Genomic DNA, 25,448 nt, shown 5'->3' with positions numbered 1-25,448 from the left:
GTGGGTCACTTCCTCACTAATCCGTGCCCAGGCCCTTTCTATTTTGACATTATCTATCCAGATTATCTACCAGAGGTAGGTAAGTAGTCTGTGACAAGCTTTCGTAACCTCGTAGTATGCTACTACTTTTCACAGACACCGAACTAGAGGTTTTATCTGTGTTTATACAGTGAGGTTAAAGCAAAGTCCTGCGGGACGTTCAAGATAAATAAATGTATGAGAACGACAACGTAAGGCGTATCGAAACTGAAAGTTCCGTTTCCATGAATTCCCAGTGACGAAAAAGGATGTGTATAGGCCTGTATAAGATGTGTTCTCTCCGGCAAAAACCGACAAACACTGCAGTACAGACTGAAGATACAAATGTGTACAACCATAGGGATACTGCTTTCGGTGAACTATAGGGAATAGAAACAACAGCAGCTAGGAAACAGAACGTGTGGGCAGGTCGAAGATCGGCTTTTATAGCTGGTAAGTATAACCTCTGCTGACTGCTGACTTTCTACTGCATTAGGCCAACGCCATCCCCTTGTTCTGTATAGTAAGTTCTGCATGCCTCAGTTCCATTTTAAAGCGCCAGAGTGGAGGAGGGTACGACATGTAAATAGTCCTCCTCGTCGAAATGCTGGTGTTAAATTTTACAAGCTAAGGCGTTAACCAACAGTCACCAGATTCAAGGGAGCGTAATATACGGATATATTGGACATGTATGTAGCATATCCTCAAAAATGTAGAGGTTTAATAGTTTGGCAGACGGGAGACAATTTTCCAACCCATACTTATTTATTTATTCATTTGATTGGTGCTTTACGCCGTACTTAAGAATATTTCACTGATACGACGGCGGTCAGGGTTATGGTGGGAGGAAACTGGGCACATCCCTGGGGTAACCCACGACATTCCTTGTATACCAAATATTAGTATCTGCCTTAATTCCAGCGTAACGTTTCGTTTTCATTTTCATTGTTGTAGCACTAATGAAATGTCTACTTTCACTCTTGCTTGCATACGCAGAAAATGACTCATTTTTAGGTCATTCCTAAATCAAGAATAAATTACTAATAATGACTTTATGACACATCGTCAATGCTACAATCATATTGTGAAATAAACACCCCAGACACAGAGGAGAATACAATCCAGAGACTATGTCACTTTTCGGGTTGTTTATATGTGATAAACGGTACAGAGTTTTTTGGTTGTCGTGCTAAGATATCGATTTTTAAAGTTAGATAAATGTGTTAGATAAATACCGTACAAACCGGATGTCTCAGTAAGGTATTACCTATAACCATAGGCTAGTCACAGGCTGACAATACCCTGTGCTCATATACATATGTGACCAATCCATATTCTACATGGGGCCTCCGTGGCTCAGTTGGTTAGCGCGCTAGCGCAGCGTAATGACCCAGGAGTCTCTCACCAATGCGGTCGATGTGAGTTCAAGTCCAGCTCATGCTGGCTTCCTCTCCGGCCGTATGTGGGAAGGTCTGTCAGCAACCTGCGGATGGTCGTGGGTTTCCCCCGGGCTCTGCCCGGTTTCCGCCCACCATAATGCTGGCCGCCGTCGTATGAGTGAAATATTGTTGAGTACGGCGTAAAACATCAATCAATCAATCAATCATATTCTACATAACTACTTCAAAATATGGATATTTATGGATGGACAGAGTTTGTTAGTGTTTGTTAAATAGCCCAGCATGTTTAATCCACCCAATGTCGTATCGTCTCAGGATCATAACACTGAGTATACGTCGTGTAAATCTTACCCATTATCCTAAATCCAGGCATATTTTTCCAACTCTTTTAAAATGCACCCTTTGTAAACGTTTTCGATATTTCGTGATGGTTTCTTTTAGGTAATGAATGGTCCCTTTTGAATTGTGAACTGCCGACTGTAAACTGTGAAACTCCACCTGCTGACCGAGAGACAATTTATCTAACCAATATTTACATTTCTTGTATACTCGTACCAAATATTTATCCAGGATTTAACTGTAGATATCCATTTTCACGTGTACATCTATATTTATACAAGAAACGACGCAACATTCTGGTAGCTTGTTTAAGATGACAGGTTTCACTTTTGCTTTTATATATAGAAAATGACACCAGTTGGTTGCAGCCGCCATACTGATAAACCAGCCTGTACATTATATGTAGGCAGTGACTGGGGCGACACTGTTATTTGGCACGCTTGTTTTCCCCGATGCTACTTTCCGTACCAGGAGTTTTGAGGTATCGATGACTCACTGAACTGAACCATGCCCGTGTCTGACAACATCTTCCCCAATGCACAAAACAGTATATTTAAAAGTCTGACTATTAGGTGGGGCTACAATTCAAAAACATGTTTCATTAGACGACAGGTTGAGTTTTCATGTCACGCCATGCGTAATGGGATATCTTAAAGAAATCACATGATGGCTGCTGAATGGAGTGAGCTCACACAAGCATAAAGCCGCCCCGGTGGCCAAAGTCCGCATATAGTACAAGCCCTCTAATCACGTGGTTTGGAGTCATTTCTTGTAAATCAGAGAGAATTAATGAATGAGAAAGCTATAACAGCTGTGTAGAACTTACCAAAACTAACCATACCCTGCCTTGTTATGATGAATCTGGAAGCTTAAATTATCTCCTGGGTTGTATAACCAATGATCTCGGCAGTAATATTTTAATGTGGGGCTAGGCGTAGATCACAACCAAGGAGTCTGTCAGGTTAAAATAGTGGTATTGAAAAACAACAACAACCCGTAAAAATGAATCAATATAGGCATTAACCGGGTAAAAACCGGAGTAACAATACATTATGTTCATCAAGACATTCTTGTTCCTCTGCCATCTTTTTTACACATTCTGTAACTTTTACGACCAGTAAATCCAAGATAATTCACAGTTGCTGTTACCATATTTAATACCCAAAATGCATTCCCAGCCTGTATTGTTCCGGGACAACTCTAGGAGGAAAACTCAAGTCTTACCACTTATTTCAGTAAATCGGCAAGAACATCATAATAAAAGATCCGAAGATTTGTTTTTCAGTTCGAACACTAAAGAGTGAAATCTATTTATTCACATATATACAGTCAAATCATCAAATATTCCTTCAGAATCGGCAATACCATTTGTGAGAGAGAGTTTCAGGGGGAATAACTCTGGGCGCCTTATTAGCACGGCTATAGACGGTGAACAGTTTGTAGCAATTTAAATGTGGTGGAATTTCTACCTAAACGTAATCCTTAGGTATATTTTAATGTAAGAGAAGTAAATCTTTAACCCATATTGCCACAGTCCCTTCAGTACAACACAATCCTTCCTGCATAATATACTGAAGATAGCGAATCTACCTCGGGATCAAATACACAAGCTTGGGGTGGTAGTGACGAATTCATCACACAACATACTGCACGTACGTGGGACGGATCACAACTAAAACAGAGAACTCAATCACACAACATACTGCACGTACGTGGGACGGATCACAACTGCAACAGAGAATTCATCACACAACATACTGCGCGTACATGGGACGGATCACAACTACAACAGAGAATTCATCACACAACATACTGCACGTACATGGGACGGATCACAACTACAACAGAGAATTCATCACACAACATACTGCACGTACATGGGACGGATCACAACTACAACAGAGAACTCAACCACACAACATACTGCACGTACATGGGACGGATCACAACTACAACAGAGAATTCATCACACAACATACTGCACGTACATGGGACGGATCACAACTAAAACAGAGAATTCATCACACAATATACTGCGCGTACATGGGACGGATCACAACTACAACAGAGAATTCATCACACAACATACTGCACGTACATGGGACGGATCAAGACTGCAACAGAGAACTCAACCACACAATATACTGCACGTACATGGGACGGATCACAACTACGACAGAGAATTCATCGCACAACATACTGCACGTACATGGGACGGATCACAACTACAATAGAGAATTCATCACACAACATACTGCACGTACATGGGACGGATTACAACTACGACAGAGAATCCATCACACAATATACTGCATGTACATGGGACGGATCACAACTACAACAGAGAATTCACCACACAACATACTGCACGTACATGGGACGGATCACAACTACAACAGAGAATTCATCACACAATATACTGCACGTACATGGGACGGATCACAACTACAACAGAGCACTCAGTCACACAACATACTGCACGTACATGGGACGGATCACAACTACAACAGAGAATTCATCACACAACATACTGCACGTACATGGGACGGATCAAGACTGCAACAGAGAACTCAACCACACAATATACTGTACGTACATGGGACGGATCACAACTACGACAGAGAATTCATCGCACAACATACTGCACGTACATGGGACGGATCACAACTACAACAGAGAATTCACCACACAACATACTGCACGTACATGGGACGGATCACAACTACAACAGAGAATTCATCACACAATATACTGCACGTACATGGGACGGATCACAACTACAACAGAGAATTCATCACACAACATACTGCACGTACATGGGACGGATCACAACTACAACAGAGAATTCATCACACAACATACTGCATGTACATGGGACGGATCACAACTACAACAGAGAATTCATCACACAACATACTGCACGTACATGGGACGGATCACAACTACAACAGAGAATTCATCACACAACATACTGCATGTACATGGGACGGATCACAACTACAACAGAGAATTCATCACACAACATACTGCACGTACATGGGACGGATCACAACTACAACAGAGAATTCATCACACAACATACTGCACGTGCATGAGACGGATCAAGACTGCAACAGAGACAACTACAACTTAACATTGCTCCGCAACAGTAAAATTTAAAAACTAAAGTTCATTCATAAAATTTTAATTGACCTAAGGAATATCGTTTTATCGTATAATCCGAGGTGATTTTATAAATGTATTGGATTAAATGTATGTTATTATTGGATTGGTCGTTTTGTCACCCGAAATTTGCATTGTATTACCCGAAAAAAATGCTGTCATTGAGTGTTCAGGCGATAGGCACTTATATTTAATACGCAACTGCATGACCGCCTATAACAAGATAAGGGCATTGTGTTTGCTGCTAATTAAGTGAAAGGGTTCTCTGCTAGAGAAGGGGGACAGAAAACACCCTGTGCTAAAAAACAAAAACAAGCAGTCGTTGGCTGATTTTCAGAACTGTAACGGCATGATTGTTTATGTCTTCGTTAGAGGGGCTGGTCAAGTGGCAGACTAACGTAACAGTCACTTGCATAAATGCGCAGAGTGTAATATTTCACGGTATTCACTCTCGATACATTTCTAACTGTAGTTCTCTATCTCTCGAGTTAAAAAAGTGAAACATGAAAGCTCACGTGCGAGAACGCGCTTAAGGTTTTGAACTCTGCAAGCCAATCAAAAGGTACAAAGGTGTTATGAACTTAGGTATATATCAAAAATATGTCTCCGGTTGACATGAACGAAAACTACTGCAGATATCTTATAAACACTATTGTTATACTCCATGAACATTCATAAAGCTGAATAGATTTATGTGGTAATACTAATGTGGTGATAATAATAATAATGTGGTAATAATAATAATAATGTGGTGATAATAATAATAATGTGGTAATAATAGCTACAAATATTAAAACTGACCCCAAAAAGACTCCCCGTGAAACTGAATATAAAAAAGGCCCAGATTCAACGATATATATCACTAACAATGACAAAAGACTGCCATTGGTACTGGACACAGAACAGACCCAGTGCCAAGCCTATAACAGTAACACTGACTCCAGACAAATACTCTGTTGTACTGGCAATAGAACAGAACCACAGTCAAACACATAACACCATATAAATACCGGTCTCAGACACAGACATATAGACCAGATCGAGAATCAAGCATCTAACACTAACACTGACCCCAGACAGGCACTCCCTGAAACTGACCATAAACATACACAGGCAAGTCAATCATATCGACCCCAGACATAGATCTGGACTAGGTCTGTACTGACTACAGATAAAGGCTCTTCTTCGCTTGGAACTGGCTGTATATTACAATCAACGACCAAGCGTAAAAACTAGCTTGCCGAATAGAGGCGAATATGAAAGACTGCAGCCAAGAGAGTGTGATAGTTAGCAAATGGTCGCGCGTAATTGGTGAAGTGTACACCCCCTGGATAAAAGTATACCTACCTGCCAGCTGGTTCGCCTGACCACTGTGGCCACTTTGCATAGACACTTCCGGGAGCTAACTACAACTCCTACTGCATGGCACTCTGTGTCCACAAATTTTATTACAGTTTTTCTCATGCTTGGTGAATCGGGAAAAGCGAGATTTACAACAATCATTTATAGGCCTACTGATAAGATGGTCCTGTTTAAACATGAATGAATCAACCAAGGTAATATATACCATCGATCAGTAAGTTCAAATTGCGCTACAGAGTAGAAAGGTATAAAAGCCGGATAGAGACATCTCGCCCACGGTCTACAGGTCGCTGCGAGCAGCGGTAGAATAGTACCGTTCGCCCGGATTTGCTCCGTTCTCGTGCCGCGGGTCGCGACCCTCGAGCCGCAGGGCGAAATGTTCTCACTCGGCTTCCATAGAAATGAGAAATAAAAATCGTTCGAAAGCTCTGAACCAAAAACGTTCGAATCTTGGATGGAAAACGTAAGCCACAAATCGATGTGGTAATAAAACTAAACGATCTGGTCATTGCCAGCTTATGCTGTGCTTAATTGCTGAAGAGTCTCGTTTGCTACCAGACAATAGCGAATGCATTTGGCCAGCTGACACTTGCAATCTTGCCATTGTGTGCATTGGCCGGTTGACTGTCACTACATTTATAGTGACGCAATAACTCACCAACCTCTCACCAATGCAGCAACCCGTGAGATCAAGTTCTGGTCATGCAGTCTTCCTCTCCGGTCGAAATATCTGAAATATTCTTGAGTAAGGCGTAAAATAAATAAAAATAAATAAATACTACATTTTTCTCTGTTGTGGTGTTTTGGACAAGGTAAAAATCATGTAAACAACACTTTCTTAAAACCAGTGGGAAACATTCTCTTTAATCATGCTTTTATTTTATTTTTATCTAAGGTTTGTAATTTACCCTTAACATGCTTGTTTCCGGTCAGTTTATGTCCGTTTGCCTTTCATATAAGTTGTTCATGTAAATGCTTCAAGAGCAGAATTACGTAAAAAAAAAGGTGCAGTGGTGTTAATTGCAGTTTTTCAAACACTACTGATCTGGAATTATTCGGAACACTGCATTGTCGAAGGCCATGGGAAAATCGATATCGATGCGTTGTCGCACTTTTGAAAGTAAGCATTCGCATATTATCCACTCAGACTTCCCTCGCTTGTGGTTGTAGACCTTCGTCTTCAAGCTGAGTAACAGCAATTTGATTGTATTTATATTTCGGCGGGGAGCACTTGATTGGGGTGGGGGTGGGGGTGGGAGTGTGTGTGTGGGGTGTGTTTGTGGGGGGGGGGGGGGCACACTTGCCACTTGACCCTGCATAACAGAATTCAGACGGGATACAACAGTAACTATCGTGGATTTTTCACTGTGTTATCGACGCTGGACTACCGAGTGCATAAGCTGATATAAGAGACTTTTACCATACCCAGTCGGTAAGACGGCAATGGCATCTTTTTTCCCAGATACCCTGCTTTGCCTTCAACTCTACAGAAACGCCAATAGTAGAGCTGATACCAGAAAACTCGTGCACATCATGACGCAAGCATGGAATTTGGCTCACTTGCTCCTTAGGGTTTATTGATGAAGTCTGTGCCCTTGGCCACGAGAAAATTTACATTGGCGGCCATTTTTCAATATGGCCTTCCGAGTCGATTTTGTGTTAAGAAATGTGTTTAGTTGGCCGATTTCAAAGATCCTGTCGTCGATTCCTAAGAATTCTAGAATGCAGTTATAATAATTTGAGAGTCTAGTATGGCTTAGGTATCAAGAAAATACAAAAACAGACAAAACTTGCGAGTCAGTATTAACTTGATTAGAAACGTAATAGAAGTGAACATCAAAATAACCTGGTCTGATTATGTGCTTTTTCGGCTTAACTGCACACAAAACTTCTATCTATGTAATATGTCCGTGTCATTGAATCTGCTACTTCTCGCATGTCCAGCTGCACAGTGCTGTGCAATGGAGCCCTGAGTTAAAGCACCTATTTGCCGCCGTAGTCTTCTGCTTTCTGTATGCCATCCTCTATAGCATGGTCATCAAATGTCTTTGACGTATGGTGGTGGTGGTGGGAGGGGGGGGGGATAGGGCAGATGGAATGCTGATCCATCTGTAATGAGTGCATCTCCCACTGGTTCTCTCTCTCGTTCACTTTTGCTTGAATAAATTCAGCCATCTGTGACATGTATGAAGGTTGTCCACTATCACTCAGAGATGCGGGTGACGGCTGATTCAGTACCTTCTCCTTAGAACTGGGTCCTGTTTGCCCTAAGACTTAAGGACATTGTGTTGTTCTTGATTGGACAGTAAAATGCTCATTCATCTTTATTCTGTAGTCTTTTCATGAATGATTGAAACTGCTCTTTGCCAGCTGTGGTCTGTGCTACAATTTCAGCTTAAGCTTGGTCTGGAGTGTTCTTCGTATCTAGCACTACTAGGCTGATTCTTCTTGGAATGGATTCACAATCACTTGCAACGCTAGAGAGTGTACTTTCACCTTTCAAAGAAACATCTGGGCACTCAGTATCAGCTCGTGGTGTCTACTGTTATTAGTACCATCCTTCCATACCTGACAGAGCCTGATATCTAGCTACAAGACGTCTCAGTTCGGGTCTAGCTATCATCTACCTACGAAGTGCTCCTGGGGCTTCTGTCAATCCTATGGCTCCTCCGTCATCTTTTATCACTGAATTATTTTGCTCATGTGCTTGTTCAACTGCCATGCCAGACAACTCTTTTCTACACTTGTGAACGAAGTTGCCCTTGTGAAACTCTCTGGCTACTTATGGATGGTATTCCGCAATGGAGAGCATATCTCGGAGATGAAATGGGATCGATCGTATAACTGATGCTTCAAGATACAGCATAAAGTTTCCTTCTCTGAATGAGCTGGCCAGCGTGAAAATGGTGAGCTCCATATCCAAGACCAACTTAGCAACAGCAGGTGTCTGCCGAGTGTTCAAGAAAGCTACTGTATCGCGAATCTTCTCCAGTGCATACTTTATAGTGGCAACAGAGTGTGCCTGATCTCGCATGAGGGGCATTAGTGTCGAAATGCTCACTTCAAATGACTGACTTTCGTGTTGCGTGGAGTGCAGACCATGTGATGGTCACATCATCCACGTCCTCAGTGAGGAACACACTTTCCAATCAGGAAGATTCTTTCTACAAATGTAAGAAGATTGACTCATATCCTGGCAAAGAAATGGATGCAGCTGGAGGAGGATTGGGATTCTTCGCAATGTAAGCCGGGTGCACATTGATCAATGTTTCGGGAAGCTCTCACACTTTCTCCGCCTCCATTCCTGAATTCAGCCTTAGTTTACGACCTTCGCCATTCTCATGGAGCATTTCAATGAGTTGTCTCTTTCTGATTTTGGAAAACACAAACACACCAACATACACAGCAAAAGGGGTCGCCCGGTCCTTAGAATCTTTCTGGACTTCTGTTCCTTCGTTTTATTTGACAAAGTAGATGAACTGCAGGTGATATGACATAGCAGGTTTACATTTCTATACCCCATGTTGAAGTTGGAACTTCATGTCTGCCCCATCATGCCTATATATTGGAGAAGTGGTGGTGGTACAGCTTGCTCTGGGTCTGTGTTGTGAACTGTGCTGTTGAAATCTGACTTGTGATCAAGCATATCTATTCTGATCATCCCTGCAGCTTTGTCCACATTTATTGGTTCACCCTAATTGGAGGCTTGAGCAAGGATTGGACCCACGTCGTCCTCAGAAGCCAGCATGGTATCACGTCCTTGTTGGTGAGGGATCCGGAAAAGTGGCTGGTCTTTGTTGCATGAACACTATTCTATACCCAGCTGCTCCAGCCTCTATTTGTAAAGCCTGGTCAGATCAGCAAGCCTGAACATGTGTGTGTGTGGGGGGAGGGGGGGGAGAGGGGGGGGGGTCCATCTGTACAATCACTGATTGCTTGGTTCTCACTGATATAAATGACCAGTTCGGAAAGGCAATTGGGTATGCTTCCTTCCAGTGTTCTTGTGCTTTCTCTTGCTGAAGGACTTTCAGGTGGTTTCGTTCACCATTATATAAAGCCACCAACAGGCAGGGTGATATTTCAGTTTTTGTGCTACGACATCTCCACGAATTTGGCAAGTAGTTGTTCATCACTAAGTATTTTGGCACATTCATTTATCCGCTGATTCTCTTTCATAGTCATTGCTTCTCTAAAAAGACTCTTAATTTGCCTCTTTTAGTGTCAAACAGAAAACACTGCTGTGTTTTGATCTCTTTAATCTCTCGTGGCATCTTGCTCCTTTGCCCTCATTTCTAGTATACACTGCCGTTGACCTTTCTTCAGCTCTGTGTAACTTTGTGTTATTAAACAGGAGAGTACAACTCTCATGGTAGCATGTTTAGTTTTTTTCAAGCATTTCACTACCCCACCACCTTCGCCAAGTCTTGCAGGATTAAGCTTAATTGACATTGCATGGATAGACTGCAACAGCTGAAAATTCCTTGCCAAGTTCACATACCCGTCATTTCCTCTTTTGGCAGGAATCACCTGAGGGGACCTTGAATCCTCTGTCTTATCTGGCTGACATAGGCAACATTTGGTCCAGTCGGTGTTCATTATTCTAGTCTTTACATTCAGGGTCAAGGGTTGATCTCTTAAGCTTAAGAAAAGGAGAAACAAGTGTATGTCAGAGGGTTGTAAAATCATTGAAAGCCACTCCACCAGGATTGACAAATAAGTCGACATCAACGTCATTGAAATTAAATAATTACACGCTTTTCTTATAATTAAAATCAATTTCTGAAGACCTTTTTGACGGCCATCTTGAAAACATATTTGCTTTCTTGAATTTTGTAATTATCCAAATGTGCTCTGAGTCCTCTGGGAAACAAACACCTCAAATGTCATGCTTCTATCATGTAAATCTATGTTGTCTGTGAAAATATGAATTTTAGGTGATGAATTTGGCGGCCATGTTGAAAACGGCCGCCATCTTGGATTTTTCAGTGGTCAATCATGTAGATGTGAACGGAAACCACTGGAGAACAAGCATACCAAATATCATACTTGTATCATTATTTGCCTAATTCCTCACAAATTTTAATAGTATCTGCTCATCTATGTGCTTCCATGTTAAATAATTAATGTTCACTAGCTATCACGTGAGTAAATAGTTCCATTTTTATTTTTGATTGTGATTAATTCAGATACATGTAGGTTTCTGATGTTTGTACCAGTGGTACAGATTTAGACTCTAGGAATCTGAAAATACTTATTAAATATCTGATACTCCTCTTTCAACAATTACACCCAAATTTTTGGGAAAATCACTGCGCTGATGGCGCCCATCTATACATGAACCTTGTCTCGGTACTGTAGTATCAAGTAGAAAGGCACATGATCTCGAATGTTTGACCATAAAAACAACGTTTATCACATTATGAACGACTGAGCTTTTGTCATGCAAATCATGAATTAGCCATAACAGGGCGTTGTGACAAGGTACTCAAATAATTACACTATGTTAGTGGACATTATCTGATAGTTCACCTTTTGGGTGAAATGGCATATATTAAGAATTAGTTCACCTTTCTCGTGAAACCGCAAATATTAAGACATAGTTCACCTCTCTGATGAGACCGCATGTATCAAGACATAATTCACCTCTCGGGTGAAACGGCATATATTAGGACATATTTCACCTCTCTGGTGAGACCGCAAATAGGACATAGTTTCACCTCTCTGGTGAGACCGCAAATATTAGGACAAAGTTCACCTCTCGGGTAAGACCACATATATCAAAACATTGTTCACCTCTCAGGTGAGACCGCATATATTAAAATATACCTCACCTCTTGGGTGAGTCTACACATATCGAAACAAAATTCACCTGTCTGATGAGACCGAACATATCCTCTTCGGTGAGACCGCGCATATCAAGACATAGTTCACCTCTCTTATGAGACCGCGCATATCAAGACATAGTTCACCTCTCTGGTGAGACCGCGCATATCAAGACATAGTTCACCTCTCTGGTGAGACCGCGCATATCAAGACATAGTTCACCTCTCTGGTGAGACCGTATATATCAATACATAGTTCACCTCTCGGGTAAGACAGCATATATCAAAACATAGTTGACCTATCTGGTGAAACTGCACATATATCAAGATATACCTCACCTCCCTGGTGAGACCCTATATATCAGCACATAGTCCATCTCCCTGGTGAGGCCCCATATATCACCACATAGTTCACCTCTCTGGTGAGACCGCGCATATCAAGACATAGTTCACCTCTCTGGTGAGACCGCATATATCAAGACATAGTTCACCTCTCTGGTGAGACCGTGCATATCAAGACATAGTTCATCTCCCTGGTGAGGCCCCATATATCACCACATAGTTCACCTCTCTGGTGAGACCGAACTGTTTATCACCACGTTTTCTCGGAGAATCAAATTATTTCTGGTTTAAGGTTGGCCGGATACATTGTGGCTGGATACATACGATGGATTCCCCCGCTGATGTGGCAGTCGTTGGGTTGGGTTGCCGATTTCCAGGAGCAGATAACTTGGACGAATTTTGGAGAGTGTTATCAAAGGGAGAGAACCATGTGATAGACGTGCCGCCGGACAGATGGAATGTGGATGCCTGGTATCATCCAGATGACCCGGGGAAAACATACGCTCGGAAAGTCGGCATTGTGCATGGGTTAGATAGAATCATAACAAGCATAAATTAACAAGGACTGGTGACATTACTTGAATAATAAGATCTGCATGTTTACTGTGCTAATTGAAGACTTCAAGTCTTCATCTGTTCTTTTACTGAATAAAATGGATCTATCAGAAAGACATGTGTGTACAAAGTACTTATTACAGACAGATACCATTTGTTTTACTAAGTAAAATGTCATGTAATAAAGTGAAGTGTTTAATCCAAAACATAATCAATGACAGATGTCTGACAAATGCTGAAAATTAAGAAAAACGGATAAAAAAAATCGTAAGATGAGAACTTGAGAAACGGTGGTAACAATTAAATAGCGGTAACCCACATTATTTGTTTCAGACACGATGAGTTTGACAATCGCCTGTACGGAATCAGCGAATCAGAGTCCCTAAAGATGGACCCTCAGCAAAGGTTTGTGCTGGATTCCGTCCATATGGCGCTGGAGGATGGTGGGTTTACCAGGGAACAGCTTCGGGGCAGTAAAACTGCTGTGTTTATCGGTAATTAAATGTTCTATGCAAACATAGGGACTTGAAATGTAGTTCCTTGTGGCCTTGTGCTATCTGAATTATCCAGTTATACGTCTTGTGACACAAGTTTGCCGGAAGACTCTAAAATACTTCCCTCTCTTCGTTCTTTGAGCGTGACCACTTTAGTTCCATAGTGGGATGGAGCATAGAATTATGTCAGATTAGGACAACAGGGGAGCTGTCAATACATTGAACTTCTCCCTGGATCGAAAGCTAGCAGCAAGTGTACTACCGGTACAAGAACAACAGTATTCGCGGGATGTGTACAGCGATGTTCTTGTATCTGTGGTCTATATAGCGTACATGATGTGTCGAATATTTCATACTGCTTAAGAGTTCAGGAAATGACTAACTTCCGCATGATGTACTGGTTCACGGGGGATAGTTCCCTGGAAGCAGAAGTAGTCTGATGAATGAGGTCAGAAAGACATGCGTGTGTCAAATCTGAGAAGTCAACTTCAGAACATACTACCCAACACTTTATGTTTGATTTATTGTTTGATTGTTGTTTTACGCTGTGCTCAAGAATATTTTACTTATACACAGTTTTGTCCATACGTTTCCTCGCAAACTACTATGCCGATTTTGATGAATCTTAACATATATCTTGCCTGTCCATGCTTAACTTTAATAGCAATTTATTCTATTATAAATATACAAATCTAGATAAGATGTGACATCTGGGGAATGTTTAATTCTAGTGAACGTGGATATATATCCTTCACTGCTTCATTGATGTAGGAATTATGTTCAGATTGAAGGCCGTTTGTGTAATGTTTGATGAGTATAATGGGGTAGATTTTATGAAGTTTTGTGAAAATGAGGAACATTTTTTTTTCGACATATATCGTCGTGTTCATATGTGAATAGATAAATGTCCGCTAATTGGTGAGTGCAGTTAGTGCAAGCTGGGATACATTTATGCTGTTGATGCATCGTGCCGCGGAATTCTACTTAGATGTCATCTATAAAAACTTCGAGTTGATCTATAAACCGTGCAACACTCCAATAACGGTAACCTGACTAGAGTTTCGAAACGAAAGGTGTTACAGGTCATACATGCACGTGTACCGTCCCCTTGTATTATTTGGTGCTCTCGCTCATTGGATATGGACATACATAGCGTTTATTTAGAAACAAAACTGGGTGGAGCTCCCTTATAAGTAATTTCCCTCTATAAGTCTATGTTTAGAATTAAGTCAGAAAATCACAGCACATTATGTCCTATATAACTCAACCAGTTTTCGTTGTCCTTAATTCAGGGGCGATGAATTCGGATTATTCCAATGTGTCCGGCGACGACAACGAGCAGACGGATAACTACACACTGACCGGAGCCTCCAAAAGTATACTAGCCTCGCGGGTATCTTACGTCTACGATCTCCGCGGACCGGCAGCTGTCGTCGACTCTGCATGTTCCTCAGCTCTAATGGCCATCCACTTTGCATCCCAAGCTATCCGATCAGGTTATTTCAATCATGTGATTTGTCTGAAATTTGTAATACAAGGCATAAAGTCTTAAAATTATTACAAATTAGTCTATTTCTTTAAGCCAGTCGCCTATATTCAGGTGTCATGCTAGCTACCGAAACTGCCTTTAGCCAGTGAAACGTAACAACATTTGCTCTACACATGGATATGTTGGAAGTTCATATTCTTGCACAGAAAATGAACTTAAAACACTTGTGAGTATATTTAGTGGAGTAAATCTGCATAAGTACGGTTATCCTTGGGTCATAATTAATTACAAAAACAGTGGCATGTTGGATATCCGGCGGAGTTTAGTATGTTTTCAGGGAGATCGACACCAGTTGCCTAAACTGCCATCAACTCTAACCTGAACCCTATCTCTGACATGGTCATATTTGACATTGTTCGCACGTTTTAGCATAATATTCATCAATGAATTTTATTTTATTTTATTTCTTGTAGTATATGATCTCGCGGCATTAAAGTTTTAGAGCTGGGTGTTAGAAAATGTTGGTATAAAACATTAATGTAGCCTATTCGCTGAGACAGTCTATTCACTGAAACAGTAATGTTCTAACCACATGTTGGTGTAGCTATTGTAAAACAATATTACTCTCCACGCCTTTTGTCCAGCATGCCACTTGCCCGTGAATAATTATGACCCGAGGCAATGCATTATTGGTGTTGAAACCAGGCTTGTGGAGTTTAACATGATGAATGAGCAAAAAGTATTCTAATCGCATTTTCCTTGTTATAATACAGACGTACGAACATATCAATGTACACAGCTTGTACTGTTACGCGTCACTAACAAAAGTGAATATTGGTAGCGAGTATGGCTGATTTTATGGAAGGCTGAATACAGGCGACTGGCTTAGACAAAATAGACTATAGTAACACTTGTGCTGTGATTAATCATCACTGGATTAGAACTTGCTAGTTTGGTATCTGTGAGGTCAGTTGTCCCTTGTAGGTGAATGCGATCTTGCCATAGCCGGTGGAGTCAATGCCATTATGGTGCACAACACAATGATCTCCCTCAGCAAAGCAGGGATGATTTCACGTTCCGGACAATGCCAAACATTCTCAGAAGATGCCGACGGCTATGCACGTGGGGAAGGCTGTGGGATTGTGATACTGAAGAAATTAACTGATGTAAGTCAGCCCATTTTCCCATATTGACACTGAAGAAAAGTTTGATTAAAGCTTAGGATATACATGTATTCGTGGGTATTTCCAGTTAGCTCAGAGCTTTGTCTGGTTTCGTACAGCCATAAACTTAACCACTGTCGAAGGAGTGCTCCATTCTGCTCGATCTAGTCCATCCCACATGTCAGCCAAATTTCAGCAGCAATTCTTACATCCGACATAATAATGGGCGTTGGCTGAAATAAACTGAGATTCTTACTTTTAATCAATGGCTGTTTATCTCATTACATTTTTACTGCATATTTTGTCTTCGCTGTACAGACAAGGGCATAGAAGGCATATTTTATATCAGTTATATGATATGTGATGTTTTCGTCTAAACAGGCTGAGAAGAGCAAGGATAAAATATATGCCACGATCGTCACTGGAACGAATCAAGACGGCCACATGGCACAGCCCATCACAGCGCCATCTGGTGATCAACAAGGGCAACTACTAGAGGACATGTACAGTCTACATCTTATTAACAAATGCACTGTACAATACATAGAAGCGCACGGTTAGCATTTTAATCCTATAACATATCCATGCACAACACTTTTTTGTGGTGACATAATACCCCTATAGACATTGGAGCAAACGTCTTGGTCACAACAACAAACATGTGTGGAATTTTTTGCACAAAATTTGACAACTACGAGGGTAGTGCTTCCTTTTTCAAATAAAAGCTAAATCAACGAGAAAGAGTTTGTTTTCCTAGATGTAGCAGTAAAGACTTGGAATCCCCGAAGACTATATGTGACGTGTGGTCTCAGCAAGGTTGTCTAATGTGCTTAGAATTAAACAGAAGCTTAACGGAAGTTGTTTCCACGTTGATTATGCTTGGTACAGTTAAACATCTAATACATTTAAAAGAATTATAACAGTAGTATCCGTTGTATTTACTGCAATTCTCTTTTCCTTGATGTCACAATGGCTTTTAAATAAGGCGACAAACTAAAGAGGTCAAGCTTTTATGTACATTTCGACCCCCAAATTTCAAATTTCTAATTTTATAGACAACGCTGTCTTTACTTTCGTTTCTTATAGGTTATTTTCATAAATGTATACACCGTGAGTTGGGAATTTTACAAACAATTTCTACTTCCTTACATTCATTTTAAATTGTTCTCCCCTACTTTCAGGCACAGGTACCCCTGTAGGAGATCCCATAGAGGCGAACTGCCTCGGTGGATTTTTCGGACAAGATGGCAAGTCCCGACATATTGGTTCAGTGAAAACAAACATTGGACATCTGGAGTCAGCGGCAGGAGCGGCGGGGCTCATTAAAGTACTGCTCATGATGAAGCACGAGACCATAGTGCCATCACTGTTCAGCTCAAAGCTCAACCCAGAGATTGACTTTGAAAAGTACCACCTCAAAGTGCCCACCGATTGCGTCCCGTGGGAAGAGCTGCCCTCTGGAGGTAGGGCAGCTGGTGTTAACTCTTTTGGGTTTGGGGGGTCCAACTGCCACGCTTACGTCAAGCAGTATGTGAAAACTGATCCACCAGTACCGCCTAAACCACAGAAAAATGGGTACAGAATGATTGCTGTGTCATCTAGAAGTTCGTCTGGTTTGAAGGCCAATATCCTCCACCTGAAAGACGCGGCTGAAAAAAATCCCCTAGACATGGATGCTCTGTCCTTCACGTCAACATGTCGACGAGATCATCACGAATACCGTTTGGCTTTTCATGCCAGAGACCAGCAGGAGTTGATAGCTAATCTAGAAAAAAAGCGTCTCTTTGAAGTGTCTCAACCAGCCAAAAAACTGCGTGTCATTTATGTGTTCTGTGGAATGGGGACTGCTTGGAAGGGAATGTGCATTGATCTCTTGGATAAAGAACAGGTTTTCAGGGACCAGTTAGAAAAAATTGACGAATTACTGGAAAAATTCAACTCTGTTTCTGTGATAAATGAACTCAGAAACCAAAGCAATATACACGACCCTGCTGTTGAGCCCCTGGTGCTTTTCGCTTGCCAGGTGGGACTGACGGCCGTGTGGCGCCACTGGGGGGTGGAGGCTGATGCTGTGATTGGTCAGTCTGTAGGGGAAGTGGCTGCTGCCCACGCCGCCGGGATTCTGTCCCTCAGGTCGGCAGTAGATGTGATCTACCACAGGACTCAGCTCCTCTTACAATCAGTTGGAGGCAAAATGCTGGTAATAATAAACTACCCTGAGGAAAAAGTCGAAGAAATTTGCAACGAACAAGGCGGTCGTGTTAGGGTCGCAGTTTACAACAGTCCTACGAGTTGTACCATTTCTGGTGACGATGAAGCCGTTGATAGGGTCAAGGAACAAATAAGCGCATTAGGTGTCCCCAACATAGAGTTCAGAGATGTCAGTGTCAAAAAAGCATACCATTCGCACATACAAAAACCCATTGTCCAAACGTTGGTGGAGAAATTAGATGGCTTAAAGACCAAACAACCAAAAACAGACATTTTTTCCACCGTTACTGGTGCTCTGGCTTCTAGGGACGATTTTAGAACAAGAAAATACTGGGCAAGAAACGTTACAGACCCTGTCATGTTTTACCAAGGGATACGAAGCACAGTTCACGAGGATAAAATCAACATATTTCTTGAAGTTGGACCTCGCCCCGTCCTCAGTGTTCACTTTGATAATATATTCAGCACCATTCGACGAAATGTCGTGTCCATAACAGATGGTAAAACAGGTATCACCACCTTACTGGAAGGTTTAGGTAAATTATACTCGCTTGGCATTAACATACAGTGGTCAAAAGTTGTACATCAGACTGTTACCCAGCTCACCGTGGAACCAACTTATCAGTTTCAGAGAATTAAAGGGCTTTTTGAACCAGAGTCATCCAGGATAATAAGACAGGGAATAGAAATAACAAATGGAAAACATCCCTTTGTTACGCGTGTGTCGGGAAATCTACCAACGTTTGAAATCCAGATAAATGAAAAAGACACTCCTTTTGTTTATGGCCATACAGTTGCTGGCGCACCACTTCTTCCAGGCTCTTTCTTTGTTGAAACTGCCTTTGCCTGCGCAAGGGAAATATTTGAAACCAATACACAAGAAATGCGTGTGTCAGTTCGCTTGCTCAAGCCTGTTGTCGTCTCGGAGGATCAAGCTCGAAAACTGACCTTGGTCACCGATGCTCACTCGTCACAAAGCGCAAGTTTCAGGGTTTTTTACAAGGCCTCTGTGTACGCGTTTGCTGAAGTGGAGAAAACGCAAATCTCATCTGACACAGAACCCTGTGACATAGCTGCTGTCCGTTTGCGGTGTGACTTTTCGATGGAGAAAAATGATATATATGGTACGTTAAAGAAGTTCGGATTTCAGTATGATGAGCCCCTACAACTCCTTACTAAGTGTGAGGCTAATTCAGAGGAATGTCTGGCCTGGTTGGAAATCAGCGATCTTGTTAAAAGTCAGATGGGAAAGACGCATATACACCCTTCAGTTCTAGATGCCATCATGCAGTCAACTTGTGCACTTTACTCCAGTACCAAGCTTGAAATGGGAGACCGTATGCCATCCATTTTGGGTGAAGTGAAAATGTACAGGAACCAGACAGAGGCATCAATGTGCTACTGCTGCCTGACCAGCCAATCCTCTGGTGTATCTCATTTCAGAGTCCTTTTGCTCACAGCATCTGGACAGGTCGTGGCAGAAATGAATGACTTTGCTATTAAGACTCTGGGTGTGGATCAGGTCAGTGCAGAAGACGTGGAGTACTGTTTGCAGTGGTTGCCATTGCCAACCACTGTGGTAAGTGAAACCAACAATCAGAACATACTTTTATTGTATGTCGGTGCTGAGCCTGTAGAAATGATCAAATGCATTGGCACAGTAAATACCATGATACCGATACAGATGCGGAAAGATCTGGGCTTGTATAACTTACTACCTCGGTCAGGACAAAGACTTAGTATTAAGGATTTATCAGGCATTGTTTTTGTTTTAACACCCTCTTCTACCACGGTTGAAGAGCTCACACTAACAGACTTCACCGAATCTTTTATTTATCTAAAGGAGCTTTTATGTCAGCTTGTACAAGACCATATCCACCTAGCAGTCACTGTGGTCACCTTGAACACACAAGCACCACCTATACCTTCTCAGGCGACTCAACTTGAGGGTTCTCATCTTTGGGGAATGATGAGAAGTTTTGCCCGCGAGGACGAAAGGAGAGTACAGTTGATAGATCTGTCTGATCAGAGTCAAGTAACAAATGACATTCTACGTAACTGCATTAGTCTCTTCAACGTAGAAAAAGCAGTCAACACCCACTTCAGGGAAATCCTCATCAATGAGGGTAAGGTGTATAAACTGGCGGTGAGATCCTCTAGGCGTGTAATGCCTATCCGCTACAAAAGCGCCAGTCCCGAGAACATTCAGGAGCCTTTACGTGTCATGGCACACAGAACGATCGCACAAAGACCGTCCGACGTCTGGCTGGAGCACACACCTCAGGATTTTCAACCAAAGTCAGAGAAAGGTCATGTCCTTGTGCAGGTCAGAAATGTGGTCACGTTAAGAGATATTCCTGTGTTGAATCAAGAAGGGAGGAAGTTTTTTATAGATGGCAGCCAAGCACAGCACTCACTTAGATGTGTAGAAGCGACAGGCTCTCTGGCAGATGACAAAGAGGTCTTGGTTTTCTATCCAACCACCGCAGCTACAGTTATATCTGTGCCAGAAGAGTGCATTATTCCCAGTCAACACATGGAAGAATATAAGCCTGGTTTGCTCACATGTTTTGCGCTGATGAATAGCCTCACACAGCCACTTCTACCTGATTCGCATGTAGCTGTGGTCACCCAAGTGCACTTTAACTGCTTTGCTCAGTTGGTGGATGCTATCCTGAAGTATAACGGCTGTAAGCACGTAGAAGTGTATGAACAAAATGTACAGATGAACATTCCACAGGACACAACACATGTTGTCTTATTTTCAGACTGCCCAGATGAATTGTCATTTTCTCTTGAACATAATGTTGATGTCATTGAAGGCTTTGGAGTGGAGACGACCATGCTGTATAGGCGTTGGGCCAAAGGTGTTTTGCCAAAACACCACACTCTATGTCAACTGCACACGTCCTTAAGGCACTTATCAGAGATGCTGTCTAATCCAAACATTAAACAAGTCCTCTGTACCTTTACCGAAAGAAATCTGCAGCTGTTCTTTTCGAACGTGATTAACATAGCGGAAGATGAAACTCTCTGTGTACGCATCACTGGAGAGACGCTGTTTAGAAAGAATTCAGCTTATGTTGTGGTGGGTGGCTTGTCTGGATTGGGCTGGCTGATTGTCCAGTTTATCGCAGAAATGGGTGGTGGTCTGGTCGCCATTATGTCACGGCGACAATCACCTGACACCGAGGATAAGGAAAAGATTCGAGAACTAAGCCGGCAGACTGGAGCAAATATTGAATTTCTACAAGCAGACGTGTGTAACTTGAATTCCCTTGAAAACGCTTTCATGATCCTAAAGACGAAGTACCCTGATTACCCTGTCAAGGGAATATTTCAAGGTGCTGGTGTACTGAAGGATTCCCTATTAATCAATGTCACAGCTGAAGATTTTGAAGAAGTGTCGTCTCCTAAAGTCATGGGCTCTCTGAACCTTCATAATTTGAGTATTAAACTATGCATGACGTTGGAGTATTTCGTGTTGCAGTCGTCTGTCTCATCTGTGTTCGGAAGCTACGGTCAGACGAGCTATGGTGCAGCCAACAGTGTTCTGGACACACTCGCACACTACCGCCGTCAGAAAGGTTTGCCAGGACAGTCTCTGAATTGGGGTCCTCTTTGTGTGGGTATGGCGGTGCAGGATGAAGCTGTTGTCAAAAACTTGAAAGACGCTGGATTTGAATTAATGGAAAAAGAAACAATTCGCCAGTGTTTCACTACCGCTTTGCTTTCTAAAACTACCCAAGTGTGTTTTACTGAATTCCAGAAAGAAAGAAATAAAGCCAGTCTTTTTGGGGCCGACGATGTACGAAAAGCGCTCGAGGAATCTGAAAAATATAACGCGAATATCAACACAGCTACGGACGAGGTGGATTTATCTTTCATTCAAAATTTGGATTCAAAAGACAGGAAAGATGTAGTGTTGACATACGTAAAACACACTGTTCAGAAACATCTAGCATTTTCAACTGAAATATTAAAATCTTCATCAAATCTTTCTAGCCAGGGATTGAATTCCATGACGGCGACAGCTATAGCTAATGTGATGAAAGCAGACACAGGAATACATATTCCTGCTACTCGTTTGATTTCAGAAGACATAACTTTGGAACAACTAGCATCTGAAATAGAGAACAATTTGATGACTAAGGGAATGGTGAAACAATCTATGGACACTAGTGCAGAGAGAGTATTCGCCAAGCTGCCCAAGAATATTTCTCCGTTACAGTTATTTGTTTACAGAAATCATGAAAAAAATTACAACAACAATGATGTCTTACTCGTGACGGAATTGACATTGCCAGTTCCTTTACCTGCCCTTGAATCTGCTCTGGTTAACGTCGTGCAGAGGCACCAGTCGTTGAGAACAGTTTATACACACGAAAATGGTTTAAAGTCTGAGGTGTTGACAACATTTGATGTACCAAAGGTCATTCCTTTGAAAGCCGAAGACACTGATGAAGAGTGGAAAGAAATCAAAAGTGTTTTCAAACTACCCTTCAACCTGAGTGAAGAGTTACCACTGAGAATTTTCCACTCTAACGAGTCCCAGCATCGCTTCTGGTTTTTCTTTCACCCGATCACGTTTGATCAAAAAGCAGTAAACATTTTTTTTAAGGAACTAAAAGATGCACTGCTGGGAAAGGAATTACCGCATCCGGTTAGTGTGAACATTGCACAGCTTACGTTCAATGTTTTAACTTCGCAGTTTGACAAACTTGAACTTTTCTGGAAGAGTTCGCTCAACGAAACCAGTTATCTGCCGCTGATCTCTCTCTCTTCGACTCCACAGATATACCATGACCTGTCTGCCGTGGAGGAATCCGTTCGAATAAAAGTTGATCGTGATATCGTGAAAAACGTTATCACCACAACATTGAATATGGGTATTTCCATGTTTGAATTTCTGGTGAGCGTATCACAGCTACTGTGGCATTTGTTGACAGGAGAAGATAAAATAGGACTTCTGATAGATGTTGACACACGCCAGCATGTCCCGGCCCTGATGAATGTTATTACTCACTGCGTTAACTACCTACCTGTTATTGGCTCCTTTGACAAAGACATTACAATTAGGAGTTTCCTACAGAGCAACTCAGCTGAGGTGAGACGGTGTGTGGAGCATGGCCTCTATCCCGGGTTTTTGGTGCTGGAGAACACGTCAGAGGTGACGGCAGCCAACCTCTGTAGACATAACATCGTCATGGAAGACATCACTGACCAGTTAGGCCTGGGAGGAAATGATGATATAGTCATCGGAAAAGCCGGACCTATGGGTACCCACCACGAGACACGGCTTCTACTATGGGCCTGCGAGAAGAACAACACTCTTGAAGTACAGCTTGACTATCACCCTGGTCTTGTCACTGAGGCCACGGCTAAGTCCTTTTTGTCAGATTTCATCGGAGTCATGAAATCCATTGTACAAAACCAGGAAGTTTTTCTAAGTGATTACCGTTCATCAGGACCTACCCTCTCGCTCAAAGATGCAAATCAACTAACAGGACCTTCTCCCACCAAGCAAAAGAAGCTACACAGGTATTAATGACTTTCTTCCTACCACACCGAGCAATGCAGATAACGGCTTTTTTACTCAGTGTTTGGAACGGCAAAGGATGACATCTTATAACAACATCGTACTATGGAAATTCCAACGCCAATGTGTAAATATCATTTCTAAAGCAATGGGGGTATTTTGTAATGCAAGAAACAGTAAACAGATGCGCCAAGGTTAACCCGGTCGGTTCTGCTAATCTGGTAGCAGTCAGCAATATACATGTGTTGTAACTGTCATATTATGTTTCCCCAGGGAATCGTCCAAAAATCCTTAACTACATGGACGTAGTAAAAAGACTAACTAAATGTTTTCCTAAGACCTTTGCACAGTATTAAAACTGCAACCATTGGTGAGGTCGTAATCATCGGAGTAACGATTTTACTTGTGTATGGTGCTTATAACAGGCCGTCGTTTAACATAATTTGTTCAAAGTTGCTTTTTAAGAGTCTGTTTTCGTGCATTATGACTCTATGATATATATATTTACACCTGATTGACTACCATTCATATATAAATGTGTAGTTTTCAAATGTTTATTTAATTTCATGTAGGATTGTTTATTTTATTAACGGTTTAGTTATTGTTTATGTCATCATTTGAGACTGATTCTACCAGTACATAGTATATCAGTAACGTAAGACCATATCCAGCTTAACGCATGAGATCGACTTATGATGAGTAAAAACAGCAAGAATATATCATCATATCAATAGCATGTACTTGTCATTGTTTTTACTGAAATATGTTTCTGTATGGTGATCGTGAAATGTCAAGATTGCGTTGGTTGTAATTTCTTTTCGCACACATTATATATATTATACCTTGAACATTGATGTAATATTATACGTTACATATGGTGACCTTATGTGTTGTCTCGGTGTTAATATAATGTGCCTGTGACATTATGTAACATAAGCTGTGCACTAGCTATAGTCCTTAAAACGGTACTACCGAGACGTAGTGACATTCGAAATCCATGTAATATGTAAACATGTATTTTAATAGTAACGCTTATTTTAGTATTATTGATTTAATAATTCACGTCGTCTGAACAGACGGCATATTGAAGCTGTAGGCATATAAAGGATTTTGTCTTACATTACAGCTTATATATCTTATATTTGTTGTTTTACATGGTATGTAAGATTGCTGTAGCAAAATTAAAATGAAGTCAAAAATAATGTCCCATTTTTTGTGGCGTATTTAAAGATCTTATTTTCCAGGGGATTTGACACTGACTGCGTCTTTAGGTCAGGAAGTTACACATGGCGTTCCCCCATGGATTTATTTATTTGTTTATTTGATTGGTACTGTACGCCGTACACAAGAATATTTCGCTTATACGACGGCGCCCACCATGATGCTCTTGTTCCATGACCTTGGCATGGACTTCGACTTTAGATCACGGAGTTAAAGATCCTGCATTTCCAGTGACTTGACGTTGAGTGCGGCTTTGCGCCAAGAGATTAAAGATTCTTCTCCCCCAAGGACTTGACCCTGGCTATGGCTTTACTCTAGTGGGTTAAACATC

The 25,448-nt window shown here is 41.6% G+C and overlaps 1 protein-coding gene across 1 annotated transcript; it reads left to right on the top strand.

Annotated features, from left to right (window-relative positions):
* Nucleotides 1-213: 213 nt before the first annotated feature.
* Nucleotides 214-25,082, top strand: LOC135466619 (uncharacterized). Its single transcript, XM_064744200.1, has 7 exons — nucleotides 214-471; nucleotides 12,738-12,973; nucleotides 13,334-13,494; nucleotides 14,787-14,990; nucleotides 15,968-16,149; nucleotides 16,528-16,702; nucleotides 17,328-25,082. The coding sequence occupies exons 2-7, from the start codon at nucleotides 12,771-12,773 to the stop codon at nucleotides 23,903-23,905; spliced, it is 7,503 nt and encodes a 2,500-aa protein (XP_064600270.1). The 5' UTR covers nucleotides 214-471; nucleotides 12,738-12,770; the 3' UTR covers nucleotides 23,906-25,082.
* Nucleotides 25,083-25,448: the final 366 nt, after the last annotated feature.

Source organism: Liolophura sinensis, chromosome 6 (genome assembly GCF_032854445.1).
Source record: "Liolophura sinensis isolate JHLJ2023 chromosome 6, CUHK_Ljap_v2, whole genome shotgun sequence".
Classification (NCBI taxonomy): Eukaryota; Metazoa; Mollusca; class Polyplacophora; order Chitonida; family Chitonidae; genus Liolophura; species Liolophura sinensis.
Note: the sequence above shows the minus strand (reverse complement) of the source record. Positions and strands in the feature narration are given on the sequence as shown.

Coding starts and splice junctions, on each gene's coding strand:
- LOC135466619 (XM_064744200.1), top strand. CDS start 12,771: ATGGATTCCCCCGCTGATGTGGCAGTCGTTGGGTTGGGTTGCCGATTT. Junction 12,974..13,333: donor AAAGTCGGCATTGTGCATGG/GTTAGATAGAAT, acceptor TATTTGTTTCAG/ACACGATGAGTTTGACAATC. Junction 16,703..17,327: donor ACAATACATAGAAGCGCACG/GTTAGCATTTTA, acceptor CCCTACTTTCAG/GCACAGGTACCCCTGTAGGA.